This window comes from Anomaloglossus baeobatrachus, chromosome 1, assembly GCF_048569485.1.
Source record: "Anomaloglossus baeobatrachus isolate aAnoBae1 chromosome 1, aAnoBae1.hap1, whole genome shotgun sequence".
Taxonomy (NCBI): Eukaryota; Metazoa; Chordata; class Amphibia; order Anura; family Aromobatidae; genus Anomaloglossus; species Anomaloglossus baeobatrachus.
In genome coordinates this window covers 658,929,384-658,950,279 of record NC_134353.1, presented here as the reverse complement: position 1 = coordinate 658,950,279, position 20,896 = coordinate 658,929,384, and the positions used below count along the sequence as shown (strand labels likewise).

The 20,896-nt window shown below is 44.8% G+C and overlaps 1 protein-coding gene across 1 annotated transcript in view; it reads left to right on the top strand.

Annotated features, from left to right (window-relative positions):
• The first annotated feature begins 6,370 nt into the window (after window positions 1-6,370).
• GAS2L1 (growth arrest specific 2 like 1) overlaps window positions 6,371-20,896 on the top strand; it is a 33,939-nt gene continuing 19,413 nt past the window's right edge. The window contains exons 1-3 of the mRNA XM_075319981.1: window positions 6,371-6,811; window positions 8,071-8,718; window positions 14,924-15,031. Coding sequence (XP_075176096.1) covers window positions 8,095-8,718; window positions 14,924-15,031 — 732 coding nt within the window. The 5' untranslated portion in view covers window positions 6,371-6,811; window positions 8,071-8,094. The remainder of the gene's footprint in view (window positions 6,812-8,070; window positions 8,719-14,923; window positions 15,032-20,896) is intronic.

Sequence of the window (20,896 nt, the reverse complement as noted above, 5' to 3'; positions counted from 1 at the left end):
CAATCCTTCTGGAAAAATGCTCTGTGGACAGATGAAACAAAAACAGACCTTTTGGCAATGCAAACCAACAGTTTGTTTACAGACAGCGCCATGAAGGTTATAAGGAAAAGAACACAATACCAACAGTTAAGCATGGTGGAGGATCCACAATGCTATGGGGCTGCTTTGCTGCATCTGTTACTAGAGGCCTTGACCGTATCACAGGAATCTTGAAACCAGAGAATTATCAACAGATTTTAGAGCAAAATGTCCTACCCAGTGTAAGAAAACTTGGTTTGAGTCGAAGATCATGGGTTTTCCAGCAAGATAATGACCCAAAGAACACATCCAAAAATACACAGGAATGATTGAAAAGGAAAAAATGGACTGTTTTAAAATGGCCAGCAATGAGTCCTGACCTCAATACCATTAAAAATCTTTAGGGTGAGCTGAAATCTGCAATTGGGAAAATTAACCCTGCAAATATTCAAGAGCCTGAACAAACTGCATAGGAAGAGTGGGAGAAAATACCAGCTGAGAAGTGCAAGAAGCTTAGAGATAGCTACAAGAAACGTTTGGAGGCTGTCAGCAATGCCAAAGGGTGGGGGTGGGGGGCAACAAAGTATTAATTAGGAGTGCTTTTATTGATGCACATGCTGTATTTTCTGTTTCTTCATTGAAATTGCAACTTGTAAGTTGACAATGCTTTATTGTTCTATTTCTTTTGACCACTAATTATAAAATCCTGAGGATTTAACTTGGTACATTTCCATTTATTTCTGAAGATATTGTTGAGTCTATGAAAAAAATTAAGGTGGGGGTAATAACGTTGAGCAGCACTGTATCAGTTATATGATATAGCTGACCCTCTGTGGAGCCGCTCACCTTTTGAGCCCACCCTTAACTCCCTGACATGCTGCATGACGGCTATATATATCATTTTGCGTTTAGTGGTTAAAGACTACCATTCTTTTATGTATTATTTTTTTTTTTAGAAAGAAACTTTGCAATATATCATATTAGAGAAATCTGCTTCTTTCTCCTCCTGGATTAATATTACTCTTTCAATCCATGGGTAAAATCTATCTTTTGTGAATATAGATTTTCCCATTATTAAGGTAACAGTTCGTGCTCATAAAGATCTATGGAGAGGGGAGTAGGGGCTAGAGGCAAACACAGACATTCTGCTGCAGGTTCTCCTGAAATGGCAGTTACACCCTAACAGAATTTGTTTAGCAATCCACTGCATCTTTAAGGCCTTGTGCGCACGTGTGCGTTTTGCATACGTTTACGCAGTGCTTTGCGTCCCCAGCAAAGTCTATGTAACTTGTGCAAATTCTACGCGCACGTTGCGTTTTAGAACGCAGCGATTTGCATGCTGAAATATGTGGCCGAATCGCTGCGTTCTAAAAAGCAACATGTCACTTCTTTTGTGCGTTTTGGATGCTTTTCCCACTCTGTCTATGGCAGAGCAAGCATCCAGAACGCATGAATTCTGCATCCATTCTGTATTCACAATGCATCCAAAACGCAGCTTTTCGGCTGCGTTTTGAAACGCACATTCAGTCACAAAACGCTGTGGAATATTTGTCACGGCAGAACGCAACGTGCGCACATAGCCTAAGGATTGAAGAATCTTCCAAAGGGAAAAATCACTAGGTTTACTACAAAATTTACCTCAGGATGATGATATCAGTTTGGTAATTCCACATATAGCCTATAGATTGATTTAAAGGGTATCTCAGTGGATTTATGGTGCTCAAACTGGGCAGCAAGAATCTGGACATTCTTCCTCACGGCTATATTTTATTCTGAAAGCGCTGTGGTCATCCAGGTAAAAGCATAAGCCCTGATTCAGAAAACCAGCGTTTTTCACAAGGGTTTTTGATGAGGATTTATGTTGGAGTCTGAGACTCCTGATGCCAGTCAAGGACTGAAGTAAGATTTATGGTGTAAGGAACGCCACAGCTTGTCATGAATTTAACGAGCGGGGGTGCAATGTCCCCACTTTGTGAGGTGAATATGGTGTGAGAATGCCAAAATTTTGTGACTTTTTGAAAATTTTTCTCAAGAATTCTAGTGTAAAATATTTGCTGAATTTGGGCCCTAGTTTAACATATGCCAGGATATAAGACTAGTCATTGGACCAGGATCACCCTGGCTTCTCCTCGCCTGGCCGTACGTGACTCACAGGTCTCTGCCTATTTTTGTTTTCCATTTGACCAATTTCATGAGCAGAGTACAGCAATCACTGTTGAGCAAATAATCAACATCAGTGAAGGAGAAATCTCTAGAAACCTGTTCTCCTTTTTAAACTTCAATAAGGTAGTAAGAAGGAATCAGACAGACTTGAATTCCTTTTCTTCTTACAAAATGATTTATATTTGTGAGAGAAGGCGGCTACTTCCTCTATGGTCTCAGACGGCTGTGTTATAAACCAAACAAGAACTGCTTTGCCTCTGAGCCTGGTGTGGATTGATCCCCAGACACACAAAGATACACTTAGGCTAGTTTCACACTTGCGTTGGACGGGATCCGTAGCGTTGCGTTGTGTGACGCATGCAACGGATGCGTTGCATATAGTGGCACAACGGATGCTACGGATCGTACAAAATAACGCAATCCGTTATAGCTTTTTTTGCGTTAACGGAATCCGTCAAAATGACGGATTCTAACGGAATCCGCCACCATAGGCGTCCATTATAAAACCAACGGACGCCGACGGAATCCTGCAGGTTGCGTTTTTTTGACACTCCGCCAAGTGCAGAAAAACACTACATGCAGCGTTCCATCCGCCCGACGGTCACTGATGGTCAGCGTCAAAACAACTGATGCGCCTCGGGGCGGATGCAATGCAAGACCATCCGTTGCTATCCGTAGCTAATAGAAGTCTATGAGGAATATAACGGTTTCCTGCAACGGTTACCATAATTCCTCAAGCCTACGGATAGCAACGGAGGCCGTCCAACGCAAGTGTGAAAGTACCCTTATCTGACGGCAGGAAGCACTAGATCTGTGATGAGACTTTCTTTTGCTTTTCCTTCTTTCAGATGCAACTAGCAACTAGAGATGAGCAAACCCGAGGTTCGAGTTCAGAAGCTTTATGCAAACCACTCTGCTCGGTGCTCAATCCAGTGTGAGCCGCTTGCAGTGCTTCAACGGCCTGCAGTGGGGGTAACAACAGCGTGATCGGATGTAGGGTGCACCAAGCAAAAACAATGGAAAAACCCTTCCCACTTGCCCCTGGAAGTGATCTGTTTAGGACTAGCTGCATGTGAGCGGAGATCCGAACTGCCCAATTAGTGACTTCGATTGGGGTTTAGGTCAAGTCTGGGTCCCAAACCAAACTTTATCTAATGTCCGGCTGAACCTACCGAATTCGCTCATCTCTAATTGCATCCTTAAAGGGTACCTTGGAGAGATAAAAAAATTCTTCCACTGGCCCTGCCTTCATAAACTATAAAGATAACATTCATAGTGCTGTTCCATATCCTCATACTACCTGTAATTCAGTGTGGAGCTGCTCCTTGGTGCTCCCCCTCCCTTCTGGGACATTACATCACACATCAGGGCGTGTTGGCCTGCTCCATGCTGTTAGCAGCAGCCAGCCCCTAATAATAGCTGGGGGTGTGACCATGGCTATGCCCCCTGTTCTCCAACAGCAGGGATAAAAATATTATAAGGAGGCTGGCTATTACCAACAGCAGGAAGCAGGTCACAGCCTCTGATGTGTGATGTAACATCCAATAAGGGAGAGGGAGCAGCTCCAGCGTCACACTGAATTACAGGTAGTGTGATGATATGGAACAGCACTGTGCATCTCCTCTTTATAGTTTATGAGGGCAGGGCTAGTGGAAGAATTTTTTTTTTTATCCCCAAGGAGTACACCTTTAAACCCCCATACAAATTAGTGTAATGTCTGCCAAGCCCGCCAATAATGATGGATCCGGAGAACGTGGATGGGAGGCACAATGTATTGTTGGAGTTGTTCATTGCTAGGCTCTGCAAATACAAAAGGATGGGCAGTCTGAAATTTGATTATTAAAGGGAACCAACCACCAGGATTTTACCATATAAAGTAAAGGCAGAGCCATACTGGCACTAATATGGTGATTGAAATCTCACCTTCACTTCTCAGATGGGGTCTTTGATTACAGAAAAAAACATTGAGAAAGGTTCAGAAGAAGGTGAATTCTGTGAGTGATGTGTGCATTGGGTGGGGGAGAGGGGCATTTGTGGGTCGGGTCCTCTGGGTAAATTCCTCCTCCGGCATTCTCCTGGCTTGCCCCTTTTCTTTATTGAAAGTTTGTGCAGCGCCGCCATTCCATGTGGACGTAAGCCCAATCACAGGGCTCAGCAGCTCGTGCCATCTACATTGGCCTGAGCGCTAAGCTCACTGATTGGCTGCAGTGATGACAACTATAGTGCACCTCACCACTCCAGCCAATCAACGAAGACTGGAGTAGCTGAAAGACGCAGCGCTGGACCTGGGGAGGGTGTGTAACACCCACAAGCTTATTATTTTAACCTACTAGAAACCATTTGAAAAGGAAAACTTAATCCCAGAAAGCCCCTGTAACTTTGTGGGAAATTTTTGTTTCTTAATACATATATTTGTGGCTAAAAATGAGTTGTATATCTGAGTTTCATTAAAAATCTTGCCCCCTGATCAGATTCTATGTAGAGAAAAGAGAGGGAAGGGGCGGAGCTCTGCCTCTAGCACCTCCCCTGCATCTAACCCCTCCCTCTGACCTTAGCTCCTCCTCCCGACATAGAATCTCATCAGTAACAGCTCTCATCTATCTCAGTAATGGGAAAGTCTTCATTGAATACAGATTGTACCTCAGAACTAAGAATTTTGATAATGACTGATCAATTCTGGAATAGATTTCTCTAATAAGATACATCACAAAGTTGCTTATTTTATAAAATAAAAATTAAAACGATGGTTATGCTTTAAAGGGAACCTGTCAGGTGCAATATGCACCCAGAGCCACGAGCAGTTCTGGGTGCATATTGTTAATCCCTGCCTAACTGTCCCTGTATACACTAGTATAGACAAAGAGATCTATAGAAAAAGGATTTCTAAACATCCTTTATGAGATGCTAATCAGCACAGGGACTAGTCCCCTGGGAGTTACTTCCCTTGGCTAGTCGGCCCCTTAGCATGTTAGTACGCCCCTGTGGTTATGCTAATGAATGTGCAGCATCAGCATGGTCGCGCTCACCTCTCCACTGCCATCGCTGGTTTTCAGCTCAGTGCACTTGATCAGAAGTCACAGCACTTTCGGTCATGCTCACTAGACCAGTTTGAAACCAGGACAAGTACACCCGGCCTCATACTACGCATGACTAAGTCCAGGGACTTCTGATCAAGTACACAGATACGAGAACCAGCTCTCTGACGCTGCGCATTCACTAGCATGATAGCATGCCCACAGGGACGTACTAACATGCTATTGGAGCTGACTAGCAAGGGAAGCAACGCTCAATGGACTAGTCCACTCGCTCATTAGCATACCATAAAGGATCTTTAGTAATACTTTTTCTAAAGATCTCTTTATCTATGGTAGTGTATACAGGGACGGTTAGGCAGGGATTAGCAATATGCACCCAGAACTGCTCGTGGTTCTGGGTGCATATTGGACCTGACAGGTTCCCTTTAAGTAAAAAAAAAAAAATTGTCCCAAAGGCGACAGAAGATCACATAGGATCCTGGAGGATGAGTTACACCAGTGACACTGAACTCAGCATTGTTCCTCTGGGCAGTATTTCTCCATCAGGTAAAACTGGTAAATCTACATTTATATTTTTGAGTATTTCAGGCGAATATGAAAGAGTTAACAGCTCGGCCATTATTTCTTCTTTCCCGCATTGGCCAAGACGTTAAAATATTTAAACTTGGGATTGAGGCCAAGGAGTGGAGTGTGGAGGAGCCGCCGCGCCCCGTGCTGTGACATCACCAGAAGACGCAGCTGCTGCGGCAGTGATAGCGTTAAACAGCCTGGGTAACCCTTCCCTGGCCGGACAGGGGTGATGGGGCTGCGGGACATGGCAGGTTCTGTGCCCCGGGGCAGCGGATCCCCACAGATAAGGGCAGCGTCACCGGCTCCATGCCGGGCTCCCCACAGACAGGCGCTCCCCCTCCCCGGCCGGCACAGATAGCCGCAGCTCACCAGCTCCCCAGCTCCCCCTCCCCTGCCGGCATAGATAGCCGCAGCTCACCGGCTCCATGCCGGGCTCCCCCTCCCCTGCCGGCATAGATAGCCGCAGCTCACCGGCTCCCCCTCCCCTGCCGGCATAGATAGCCGCAGCTCACCAGCTCCCCCTCCCCCTCCCCTGCCGGCATAGATAGGAGCAGCGTCACCGGCTCCATGCCGGGCTCCCCCCTCCCCTGCCGGCATAGATAGGAGCAGCGTCACCGGCTCCATGCCGGGCTCCCCCTCCCCGGCCGGCACAGATAAGCGCAGTGTCACCGGCTCCCCCTCCGCTGATGAATGGACGGCCCGGGCTGCCAGGAAGTTGTAATGAAGCCCCCCGGAGCTAAGGAGGCAGCGGAGGGTCCTCCATCACGTGCTCGGTGACAGGGATGCTGCTGCCGTCAGTTACCGGCAGAGGATTACAGCGGACGATTAACCTTGTGGAAGGGCGAGGCTGCGCCTGCTCCACCGCCCTCTGTGGGTTGTCCTGCCGGACCCGCTGCAGACAGCCCGGATCACAGGGAGGGGGCTCCGCCGGGATGAAGTGGCGCTACCACAGCGAGATGAGTGCGACAATGGCCGGCAGCCCCTCCGCCTGTGCCGGCTCTGAGGGCGGAAGGATTCTGCACTAGGTAAGCGTCCGTCCTGCAGAACTTACCGTGCGGCCAGTGCAGATGTTCTGCCGCACTGTGGATATGGACTATGCTGCCGAGATAGAAGTTCCCCTGTTCTGCAGACTATTCTCTTCCACATATATATAACCTGTGGCTGTGGGAAGCCCCATAGTGCTGGTGGGGTACCATGCCACCTCTAGTGGGCACAGCAGGGTGCTCTAACATGGCCACTGGGGTACACCTGCCATGATTGTGGGACATCTTTAGTATAAAAAATTCAGCTTTACCCCACACAACAAGGGCAATACCCCTAACTATAGAGAACTGCTCAGGGTCCTGTGTATATATAGGAATGCACATTCAGCAGTGAAATATCCCCCAGTCAGCTGACGGTGGCCAGAGGAGTATCCTGTAGCCTCTGGGCTCGTATAGAAAAGCTGGGCGGGCCACACTTTCCTATACAGGCGGCCATCACAAAAAAAGGCACCGTGCATGGTGTAGGTTGGACCCCAGAGATGCCGTCTGTGCCGTATGCCCAAACCTTGTGTCGGGGGTGTAAGTGGTGGGGCTGAATGTGGTGGGTATGTCCTTCTGGTGGCGTCCCACATACTGTGTACAGAGCCAAACTGATGGAATTCCCATGGGAAGACCCTACTAGTGTAGACCCAAAGCCATAACCCTAATCGTTGCAGACGTGGCAATCCTACCTGGGCTCTGAAGCCTAGGGGGACCAAAAGATCCCTTTTGGCCAATACTTTTAAAGACCTCCAATAATTGGGGGCCCCATTGGCCCTTTTGCATTGGGGCCATGAGCATCAAGTTACGCCACTGATTAGACCCCCAAGTCCCACATGACATCATAAGTGGTACAAGTCTACAGCCTGTAGTCCTGATATGAATACACCAGCTCCATTCATTGTATAATGATAATTACAGTCAGAATATAAGTTTCTTCAGCTCCCAAAAAAATCACAAACGCCTTACATTTATTTATTTTTTATGGACGGCAAAAAAGGGCCCTATTTTTTGGGACTGTCCTGGAATTTCTGGGTGGTTGTCAGCCCTGGTTACTGCCCCTGGTGTCTAACGCTGTTCGTTTGGGATGGGAACCCTGCAGGCAGTCTGGGCATTGTGGTTCTTACACTCATGTGATCCCCATAGGGCCCTATGTTACCTTCTAACAGGATCGGGAAGTTTTGCCTTTAATGTATTAAATATAAAAGAGCAGGTGATGATAAAAGCTCTGACGAGTAATTCATTGATTGTTCTCTGGGTAGGTCAGATCACTGGAATGAGAAGAAATGGCGGACCAGAGCCAAATCCAGTCATCTGCTTCCAAGAGCATCCGACCGTTCCGCTCCAGCGAGGACTACCTGGAGGCCATGAAGGAGGACCTCACGGATTGGCTCAATATGCTATACGACTTGGACATGGAAGCTGGCACATTCCTTGAGGCTCTGGAGACCGGTTACACATTATGTCAACACGCTAACAATCTGAACCGACTGGCTAGAGATTTCAAGGCTCAGTATCCAGATGCTGCAGCTACCATGCGGCTACCACAAAAAGAGGTGACGTTCCAAGTGAAGGGTGCCCTTCCTGGCTCATTCCTTGCCAGGGACAATGTATCAAACTTCATCGGCTGGTGCCGGAAGGAACTTGGTATACCAGAGGTGCTGATGTTTGAGACCAATGACCTGGTGTTGAAGAAGGGGGAGAAGAGTTTTGTCTTGTGCTTGCTTGAGGTGGCCCGGAGAGGTGCACGCTTTGGTATGCCAGCCCCAACACTCATTCAGATGGAAGAAGAGATTGAAGAAGAACTTAGCAGGGGCCGACAAAACGCAGATCAGAAAGGATACCCACGGCCTCCGATGCCTGCCAGGCCTCCTCGTACTTTGTGTGATCTCAAGAACTTGGATGAATTGGTGAGCTCATGTCTGCAAGGGTGAATAGAGGGTCTTATTATTTTCTGCTAGAGACGTCTATGTAATCAGTTTACACCAGCGCCCTCTTTTGTCTGTCCTCTCCAAAGCTCCCATTGATTTATTAATTTTGGTTACTGCAGAGTCTAGAACAGGGTAAGACTTTTTGATTAAAAAATGTAGTAACGAAAAGAATTGTCTTTAGAGATGAGAAAAAAAATCTTTAAGTGTATTGGGAAATAGGAGCTTTTTTTTTCTGGCCTGAGGTGGGATTTATGGATGGGATAACTTTTGGAATAGTCTTCCTCTATTATTTATCTCTGTCGGGGCAGGGACATCCCATAAGTCATGGAGTCCACCTGTAAGGAGATGTCTGGTTTACAAAAGTTGCCATGTTGTGATAATATATTTATTGTGTGTATTATATATTTATTTGATTTAGTCTTTACATAGTGGACAAGCATATATTGAAACCAGGACATTGATTTACATTGGTGCATGTACTACCAGCCTCTTACACGAGCAGCACATGGACCACAAAAAAACACTCGTCTGGTCAAGATAGACTTCTCATCTGCAATAGGGTCAAGTCACGGGATTAGGTCATTCAGGGAATCTGGAACTTGCCGTATGTGTCGGAGAACTCCTCAGTATTAGATCTGTAGGGTCCAACATCCGGGACCCCAACTGATCAGCGGTTATCAGCTTTGGCAGAGGTTTCCAGTGAATGGAGTCAAACCCGCAAAGCTCTGTACAATGATTAGCGATCTGAGAACTTCAGCTCAGCTCCTGGAAGGTTGTCCTGGGGATCTGCATTGTGGCCACTAGTGAAGAGCGAGTGCTACCATGCTTGGTACTCGTAACGTGGTTGGAAGCTCAGATTGGTGTACCGAGTATAATGGAAGTCAATGGGGAACGTGAGCATTTTTCAGGAAGATCTTCCTCTGACTCAATTTTCATAGAGTACACAGGTCTTTCAAAGAGGAAGTCTAATTTTAGCACTTTGGCATCTTTAGAGTCATGTTTGAATCATGTATTACAATATTGTGTCTGCTAAATAGGTTATCTCTATTTGACTGCATACCAGTGAATTGTTTCAGTGTGTGCATTGCACACTGTCACGATTTCCTGGGAGGAGGTCACATGACCACATACAATTTTCATACTGTCTATCACATGCCAACTAAACTTATTTGGCTTGGATCAATAGAAGGAAATTCAGAAATGCATGTACAGTAGGTTCTAGTTGGCATGTGAATACAAGTGGTTTACACGTGTGCATGTCACCTCACACTGTCACCATTCGGCAGTGTGCAGTCACTTCATTTCAGCCCGGATTACCCCTTTAATTGTGCTGAAACCGAATGACCAGTCCTCTTTTATCGATTCCTCCCACTGACTATTCTACTTTATCTGTTATTGTCCCAATCATTGGGTAGATGTGGACGTACAACACATGCCTACATAGATGTCCTTTTTAGTTTATTATTCCACTTTCTAATAGAAGAGCTAACAATCATTAGTGATTAAATGACTGTAGGATTTTTTTCTCGTCTGCAAACATCTTTTTATACTGCCATAATGTGGAACTTTGCACCGTGTAGGTGTTTATTCAGAAGATTATTCACATTTATAACTACCTGACGATGGAAGTATTTGTCACATAGCCAGGCTTGTGCAAAGGCCCCGGAGGCACCAACAAGCCATAAAGTCACTTTGTTCAGTGCATTGGCTAAAGACGACTTGTCAGCAGGACAAAATTGGGCTGTTTTTGCTTCTGTTGGTTCCCCTGAGTATTTTGTGGTTTTGTGGTTTTTTTTTTTTGTTTTTTTTTTTTTTATTCAATGTAAATCTGCCACATGGTAAGGCTATGTGCCCACGGTGCGCTTTTTCATGCTTTTCTGCAGCGTTTTCAGCTGCACCTTTTTAGTGCCCAAATGGCTGTGTTTTGATTTCCCAGCAAAGTCTATGGGAAATAGGGTTTTCCCGTGCCCACCATGCAGTTCAAAATGCTGCGTTTAATTTGCATATTTTGTGGCAAAAACCATGCGTTTTAAAAAGCAGCATGTCAATTGTTTTTGCCATTTGAGGTGCGTTTAGATAACATAGAAGTCAATGAGAAGCAGGGAGTAACCAAGAAACATCAAAATTCCAGCGTTTTACCTGCTTTTTAGGTGCAGAAAACATGCGTTTTGGACTACTAAAACGCATGCTTTTTGCACATCAAAATAATGACTTCATATGTCCCTTTACACACACACATAGTCCGACAATTTATTTAAAGAAAATTATCATTTTATTGCTATATTTCCGTTTTTTATTAAATAACCGCTATAATTCTATTAAATCTTGCTATTTTCTTTTTTTTCATACAAACATTTGTGCCCATTTTTGTTCTCTTTTTTCATTTGGTTTGACTGTTGTAACTTTATTTATCAGTGTCTTGATGTTCAAAACGCATGTGTCAAAAAGCATTCAAAAAGTGCTAAAAACGCATCAAATACGCGGCAAATACGCATGCGTTTTCAGCGCTAAAGTTCTGCAAAAGGCAACTTTGGCTAATTCAATTAAGGACAAAACGTGCATTTAGAACTGCAAGTAGGGAAAAGCAACGTGGACACATAGCCTAACAGCGATCTGGACCTTTTTTTATTTAGGGCTGATTTTGATGGTCTATAAATGGGAGTTTGGCTCTCAGTATTTCTTGAGGGCATGTCTTTAGGATGCTTTGCATAATTCCGAGAACACCACCCCCTTGGTAAAAGCTATAAAAATTAGCACTAGTGATGAGCGATCACTATCGTACTCATAGTGCACATTCGGACGGGCGTGACTCGTGTACCGATTATAATGGAAGTCAATGGGGAAAATCGAGCATTTTTTTTGGAATATCTTCTAGAAAAATGCTCAAGTTCCCCATTGACTTCCATTATACTCTATACTCGAGTCACGCCCATGCAAGCGTCCGACTGCTCATTACGAGTACCAAGCACCCAAGGATGGTAATGCTCCCTCATCACTAATTAGCACTAAATAAAATGACCCATGTGGCGGATTAACAAAAAATAAGTGCAATACTAAGGAGAGCCGCAAGAATTAAAAAAAAAAAAAGTACCAGTAATTCAACCCTTTTTGACTTGATGACATCCTTTTTAATGATGTTTGCATCAGGGGAGCACAGGTTCAGATACAATAAACACGAGGGTGTGCAGACAATACGGTAGATCAGGCCGGAGCAATGTGTCTCTTCATGTCATGGTCCCGGCATCTGCCACGCAGATTGCTGCTGTCTTCATCCAGTTGGGTCAGCTCATGCTTAGTGATTTCTATAAATACCCAGCGTGCACGTCCTCTCGGCCCAGGATAGAGATTTGTCAGCTCCTGGTATGGGGAGCCGGTCTACCGTTGTGCTGGAAAGTAGTGCATCTAATGATAGATTGCAGACGTCTCCCACCACCTAAGGAAGTGATGTCAGGACAAGTCTTTCCTGTCCCTTTCACTTGTTTGTATATCTCCAAGGTGACTGAGACTTCCTGAGGAAAGCTTAATGAACACATGGCGTGTCCTAGTTTTCACTGGAAAAAAAAAATACTAAAAAAGTGGAGATTTCTATTGCTCAGAAGTGAGTCACTTCTGGCCTGTGCATAGGCTGTTATGTACTGAAAAGCCCATTGTGCGCCACGTTGCCCATCTGAGGTAATGCTGCTTATCCAAGTAAGCATATGAGTAACTAAGGGGAATTGTAGGGAAGATGGATCTGATTGGGATAAAATCACATCCTGAGAAATTCTCCAGAGTGACCATATAATGTACGCAGTACGTCACAGGCCCCAGTGTGAGTGTACATATAATGTCCAATGTACGCAGCACGTCACAGGCCCCAGTGTGAGTGTACATATAATGTCCGATGTACGCAGTACGTCACAGGCCCCAGTGTGAGTGTACATATAATGTACACAGCGCGTCACAGGCCCCAGTGTGAGTGTACATATAATGTACGCAGCGCGTCACAGGCCCCAGTGTGAGTGTACATATAATGTACACAGCACGTCACAGGCCCCAGTGTGAGTGTACATATAATGTACGCAGCGCGTCACAGGCCCCAGTGTGAGTGTACATATAATGTACGCAGCGCGTCACAGGCCCCAGTGTGAGTGTACATATAATGTCCGATGTACGCAGTACGTCACAGGCCCCAGTGTGAGTGTACATATAATGTACGCAGCGCGTCACAGGCCCCAGTGTGAGTGTACATATAATGTACGCAGCGCGTCACAGGCCCCAGTGTGAGTGTACATATAATGTACGCAGCGCGTCACAGGCCCCAGTGTGAGTGTACATGTAATGTCCAATGTACACAGCGCGTCACAGGCCCCAGTGTGAGTGTACATATAATGTACACAGCACGTCACAGGCCCCAGTGTGAGTGTACATATAATGTCCAATGTACACAGCACGTCACAGGCCCCAGTGTGAGTGTACATGTAATGTCCAATGTACACAGCACGTCACAGGCCCCAGTGTGAGTGTACATATAATGTACGCAGCGCGTCACAGGCCCCAGTGTGAGTGTACATATAATGTACACAGCACGTCACAGGCCCCAGTGTGAGTGTACATATAATGTACGCAGCGCGTCACAGGCCCCAGTGTGAGTGTACATGTAATGTCCAATGTACACAGCACGTCACAGGCCCCAGTGTGAGTGTACATATAATGTACGCAGCGCGTCACAGGCCCCAGTGTGAGTGTACATATAATGTACGCAGCGCGTCACAGGCCCCAGTGTGAGTGTACATATAATGTCCGATGTACGCAGTACGTCACAGGCCCCAGTGTGAGTGTACATATAATGTACGCAGTACGTCACAGGCCCCAGTGTGAGTGTACATATAATGTACGCAGCGCGTCACAGGCCCCAGTGTGAGTGTACATATAATGTACGCAGCGCGTCACAGGCCCCAGTGTGAGTGTACATATAATGTCCGATGTACGCAGTACGTCACAGGCCCCAGTGTGAGTGTACATATAATGTACGCAGCGCGTCACAGGCCCCAGTGTGAGTGTACATATAATGTCCGATGTACGCAGTACGTCACAGGCCCCAGTGTGAGTGTACATATAATGTACGCAGCGCGTCACAGGCCCCAGTGTGAGTGTACATATAATGTACGCAGCGCGTCACAGGCCCCAGTGTGAGTGTACATATAATGTACACAGCGCGTCACAGGCCCCAGTGTGAGTGTACATATAATGTACGCAGCGCGTCACAGGCCCCAGTGTGAGTGTACATATAATGTACACAGCACGTCACAGGCCCCAGTGTGAGTGTACATATAATGTACGCAGCGCGTCACAGGCCCCAGTGTGAGTGTACATGTAATGTCCAATGTACACAGCACGTCACAGGCCCCAGTGTGAGTGTACATATAATGTACGCAGCGCGTCACAGGCCCCAGTGTGAGTGTACATATAATGTACGCAGCGCGTCACAGGCCCCAGTGTGAGTGTACATATAATGTCCGATGTACGCAGTACGTCACAGGCCCCAGTGTGAGTGTACATATAATGTACGCAGCGCGTCACAGGCCCCAGTGTGAGTGTACATATAATGTCCGATGTACGCAGTACGTCACAGGCCCCAGTGTGAGTGTACATATAATGTACGCAGCGCGTCACAGGCCCCAGTGTGAGTGTACATATAATGTACGCAGCGCGTCACAGGCCCCAGTGTGAGTGTACATGTAATGTCCAATGTACACAGCACGTCACAGGCCCCAGTGTGAGTGTACATATAATGTCCAATGTACGCAGCATGTCACAGGCCCCAGTGTTAGTGTACATATAATGTACGCAGCGCGTCACAGGCCCCAGTGTGAGTGTACATGTAATGTCCAATGTACACAGCACGTCACAGGCCCCAGTGTGAGTGTACATATAATGTCCAATGTACGCAGCATGTCACAGGCCCCAGTGTGAGTGTACATATAATGTACGCAGCACGTCACAGGCCCCAGTGTGAGTGTATATGTAATGTCCAATGTACACAGCACGTCACAGGCCCCAGTGTGAGTGTACGGACTGTGAGGTAACTGCCACATTGTGATTACATGGCAGAGGCTCTATAAATGTCACCATGGCTGAGAACTTCCAGCCACCTATAGAAGGCTCATTCTGACCACAACTCTGCTCTTTTTTTCCTCCACAGGTGCGGGAGATACTCGGCTGCTGTCAGTGTCCTTCACAGTTCCCAATGATAAAGGTGTCTGAAGGAAAATATCAAGTTGGAGACAGTAATACACTCATATTTGTTCGGGTAATTTGGAATATGTACAGCTCTATGTATTTTTTATGTTACAAATATGCACATGTTGACTATAGAATAAAGCCGGCGTTACACGCTGCGATTTATCTGACGAAATGTCATCGGGGTCACTGTTTCCGTGACGCATATCCGGCATCGTTAGCGACGTCGTTGCGTGTGACACCTACGTGCAACTCCAAATGATCGCAAATAGGTTGAAAATCGCTGATCGCTAACACGTCGTTCATTTTCAAAATATTGTTCGTCGTTTGGATCGCAGCAGACATATTGGTACGTTTGACACCCTGCAAACGACGAACAACATCCACACGTCCAACTTGGTAAAAAAATATATCGTTGAGCGATTTTTGCCTCGCTTGTGCGATCGTTACGTGTGACCGCTAATAAACGACCTATGTGCGATCTTGGCAAATCGTAACTACGATCTGGACGTGTCACGTCGCTCATGAGATCGTTAGATAAATCGTAGCGTGTAAAGCGGCCTTTAAAGTGTTAAATTGGTTCATATTCCCTTTTATTTATTTATTTTTAAAGGGAATCTGTCATCAGGTTTTTGCTACCTCATCTGATGCAATCAGAGATCATGAATCCAATGATGTATCTTTTAGTTTACTGGGTGCAGCAGTTGTGACACAATTTAGAAGTTTTAGATGTCCTGCGAACATTATCTATTGACAGTGAGCTACTTATCAGAGGAGGGATGTGGTCGTACCAGGGCTCACATGCACTATACTCCTGGTAGTGATTATCACCTGGTGATAAAACCTTCACAGTGTAGAAATGGCACCCAGCCCAATGATTGACACATACATGAATTCAGTGTTTTTAACCTCTACATCATGCTGTTCTTAGATGAGATAGCAAAAACGTGTTGACAGATTCCCTTTTAGGGCTTATTTAGACCAGACAAGCGTTTTATACATACGTGTGGTGTGAACCATGTAAAGATGGGATTGCGCACTGACTAATGTTATTCAATAGGGCTGTTCAGAGGAGGTGGGGTTTTTTTTTTGTTTTTTTTTTTTTCTTTTTTTTTTCTCTCACCAACACTATTCGCATGTATTTTGGATGAGATTCGCCCATTCAAGTTTATGGTGGCACAATTAAAAAATTGGATCCCATGCATTTCATTCATATTGTTCCAGATTTTTTTTTTTTTTTTCTTTAAGGTACATTGCAGTTTTTAACCTAGGAAACTGTGTTTGATCATGTACATTTTAAACTGTTGATGTATTAAAAGAGTCGCCAAATGGTTAGAAAAGGGGTGAAAATAGTCTTAAGTTTTCTGGATGCAAATCAGACATTTTTTCATACACAGCTCTGAATACAGCCTTAAAGAGGTGGTTCACTACTCAGCAATAGTGGCCACATCGATAGAAGGCTTTTCTCAAATACCTTTGTGTAGTAAATTCTGCCTCTGAGTGGCCCTTTTGCGGACCGCTCATCCCTAACATGATTTCTCCCCCCCCCCCCCCCCCGCGTTCCCCCAGGTTCCATGAACTTTGAGATTCGGTAATGTCACATCAACTTCCAGTTGACCCGACATCACCGAGGCGGGAATCAGTCTCCCTGAGTAGCTCGGCTGTGGGCGGAGTTTCACCGCTCATCAGAGGCCTGCATCTCGTGCGCTCTCTCCTTCGCAAGCAGGAGCGATGCTGGGCTGTGACAAGAAGTGAAACTCCGCCTACAGCCAAGCTACTCGGGGAGACTGGGGCCACCTCGGTGATGTCGGGTCAAGTGGAAGTTGACGTGACATCACCGACGTGACGTGATGCGGATGAGCGGAGCACAATAGTGCCACTCAGAGGCAGAATGTACTACACAAGGTATTTGAGAAAAGCCTTCCTTATGAGTTTTACAGCGATGTGATCACTAATGCTGAGTAGTGAACCACCTCTTAATGAGTTAGTTGAGCTAACTGGCATAATTTGCCTTAATTTAATTTCTCTCTCCATTCTTGCTTGTAGAAGCGAGTCCTGAGAGTACCATACCCATGGAGTTCTTAGGTTATATAGACATGGGTTGGTTTTATGAAACCACGCCTTTCACGTATCCATCAGGAATTCAGGAGCTTTAGAAAGATCACGTAGAAGGCAAATCTTAATATTGTAGGTTTAACCCCTTAGTGACCGAACTAATTTTGACTTTCATGATCAGGCTAAATTTTGGAAATCTGACCAGTGTCCCTTTTGAGGTAATAACTCTGGAACGCTTCAACGGATCTCAGGGATTCTGAGATATTTATTTTTTATGACACATTGTACTTTGCTAATGCTAAAATTTAGGTAGGTTTTTTTTGTTTTTTTTTTTATTTGTGAAAATATCAGAATTTCGGCCAAAAATAATGAATAAATAACATTTGCCATATCTCTACTTTACATTTGCAACATTTGTCAAACGTCAGTTTATTTTTGTTAGGATGTTAGAAGGGTTAAAATTTAAGCAGCAATATTACATTTTTTCAAGAAATTTCCAAACCAGTTTCTTTAGGGCCTTATTAAGGTTTAATTAGCCTTTTTGGGGCCTATATATTCCAAACTCCCCAAAAGTGATAGCATTTTAAAAACCGCACCCCTAAAATACTTCAAAACCGCCGCTTCTGGTGCCACACAGGAATTGATGCAGAGTGGAATGGGAAAAAAAACACTTTAAATTTTAAAACTAAAATGTTGCTTTATGCCCAATTTTTTTTCAATTTTACATCGGAATAAAATAAAAAATTAAAAAAAAATTGCATTGCCATGTATTGAAAGCGGCCACTTTTTTTTTTTTTCTGAATGAGCCATTTTAAGGCCTTTTTTTGTGGAACAGTTTGGCGTTTTCATTGATACTATTTGTTTTGACATATGACTTTTTGATCACTGTTGATTCAATTTTTTGTGATGAAAAAGCGACATTTTTGGCGTGTTTCTAAATTTTTTTTATGTTCACCGTATGGAATAATGTGCGCGCTTTGTGTGTAGTCCTGCAATACATGAGACCAGCGCGATCAGTCTCACTGACAAGCTTGTTAGATTCTGCTATGAGCGGGGTCCAACAGCCCATCAAACCCTGGGATAATCAGATGACCTCAGGGTACCATGGCAACCGAACCTGTCACAGGGGAACTTTTAACCCCATTTTAGCTCTACTGCAATCTCGATTGACAGCCGTATTTAAGAGGTTAATCTGCCTGGAGCGGTTCCAAAACTGGTTGGGGACAATGAAAAGAAAAAAAATTGAATTCAGCCTACCCCTTAGTTTGTCCACAGTTCCACTGATGCATGGCCTGAAAACGGAGATCACATCCAGACAATGGCAAGAAAAAAAGGAAAAACAGCCAGTGCCAAAATTCTCAAGAATAAAAAAACTTGGGGACAATGACCGGAGGTGTCAGCTATCATATACAGCTGTCAGCCGTGGGATTTTCACCCGCGCGGTCGCTATCCACTTATTCCTTACCACTGTTTAAAACAGCAGTAAGGAAGAAGTCCCCTTAACAGCTGCCGTTTTTAATACCTATTGGCGGTTATTAAAAGGGTAAATAGTACAATATACAATAATATATGACGAAAATGCCTCAAAATGTTGTCAATTAATGCAGAAGATCTACTGCATCCAATTTTGCTCTAAATTGGATAGGATTTGTGGCAGATTTTAACGTTTTGTATTACTATGTAATTCCACAAGATTAAAGTGAATCAGTAGGATCAACCCTTCTAAGCCATGTATATGGGCGTGTAGGTCATAGGAAGCTGAATAAGATGATATATTGCTATATGTGATCTGACATGTTATTCCAGAGAAATCTACATTTTTCTTATTATGTAAATGAGCTGTTAAGAACTATGGGCCGGACGCTGATCTCCATGAGATTCTACCGCCAGAGATTATTATAAATGGTTGTTACCAGTGTGAGACATGTAATGACTGACAGTCATTATACTTACAATTCTAGTCCTTACAGGTAGATCTGTTTCCTGCCCAAAGATCTTAACAGCTCATTTACATGTTAAGAAAAAGTTGTATTTCTCAACTTTTATCATTTTATTCAGCTTTGTATCACCTACATTCCCATATAGACTGCTTAGGAGGGTTGACTCTACTGATTTATTCCATCTAAAGTGAAAATCTTTCCACATATATGGTAGTTTATCTTCATTATTTATATTATGTTGTATTTTATGCATTTTGTTATTTCTATTTACTTCAGCCAATTTGGAACACTTTTAACAAAAGTCAGGACAGACTTTTTTCCGTCGTGAATAGGTTAATATATTCCGTCTCCCTTCAATGAGTACTGACAATGAGACTGGCCTCTGAGTAAATGTGAAACATGAGCTGGAACCTGAATTATTTAGGACTGATGAGAAGTCGCCTCATACTCTTCTCTCCAGCTTTATCCATTAGTAATATGTGTTTTACAGGATCTGATCATTATTTTCTGGGCATTGTATTGCTAGTATGGCTAGAACCCCCTTTATGGTATTTAGTCTATTGTCGAAATTGAAAAATCGTTTTCTGTAGATTGTTGAGGTCCCTTCGGCTGCTTCTGCCATGTCCTCAGACTGCACTCGATATTGTATTGTCATACATGGGCAGGAATGGGAAATGTGCACATATAGAGCCAGTATTCTAAACTGACCATAATATGAATATGGGGTCTCATTACTTTGGTGGGTTTTTACATGTCCAAGTCTTAGTTCTGTTGGTACATCAGCCTCCGTTGGCAGTGGCTTGTCTCTTTTTCCATTTTTTTGCATATTCATGAATGCCTATTGGAGAGCAACTACGCCATTGTGCACGCAGGGGACCCCTGGTGTGTCGGGGATGACGGCTTTGTGCTTCTTGTCTTGTTGTTTTAATATATAGGCATCTCTAGCCATGCTCCTTTTTTCCTTTTCATCCCTTGCTTGTGTACAATGGCGATTCCCAAGCTTGACCACAAGGAAACCCTTGAAAAATGTTTCCACACGTAAACCAAACTGAAATCAGTTTGCCATTTCTTTTGTAAAAGTGACAGGTCTTGGGGCCAGTGACTGTGATTTATAGGGACATCATGTATACACCCTACGGTGTTGTCGCGGCTTGTGACCAGGACCACCAGTAGCCATTCGGGTCATTCGAAGTGTCACAGGACAGATCAAGATAAGGGCAAAAGCCTAAATATTAACTCCATCTGACATAAAATGTAATAGTACATCTTATGTTGGGTCTCAGTGTATGGCGCAAACTCAGGAGTTGAGCCCGCTACCTGTTAGGTGCCAGCTGTAATATATAACTGCCATCTGCCTATAACTTTAGAGGTCAGATTCCATGCCCATCGCTGTGGTTTACTTAAAGGGGTTGTCAGACATAACAAAACTTTTTGAGTTTAAGGTAATCTGTGCTGTATTGTCATATAAAACACCCCTACATTGTTATTTTTTGTTTTCTAACTTTTGTTCCTCTTGAATTATCCCTTTATTCTCTGCAGCTTCTTGTTTACATTCAGCACAAGCAAACTGAACACTTCCTGTGCTGAACCTCCCAGTCACAGCTGGCACCGCCCGGCCTCACTGTCCAGCCCCACCCCAGTGTCCAGCCTCGCCCCCTGCCCGCCCCCTGCACACGCATTCCCTGTCAGTATATTCTGCCCCAGCACCTGACCTGTGTCACTACAGCATTGCAAATAACAGCCCCACATCAGGCTCTGCACCGCATGCACACATCGGGCTCTGCACCGCAGGCACACATCGGGCTCTGCACCGCAGGCACACATCGGGCTCTGCACCTCAGGCACACATCGGGCTCTGCACCGCAGGCACACATCGGGCTCTGCACCGCAGGCACACATCGGGCTCTGCACCGCAGGCACACATCGGGCTCTGCACCGCA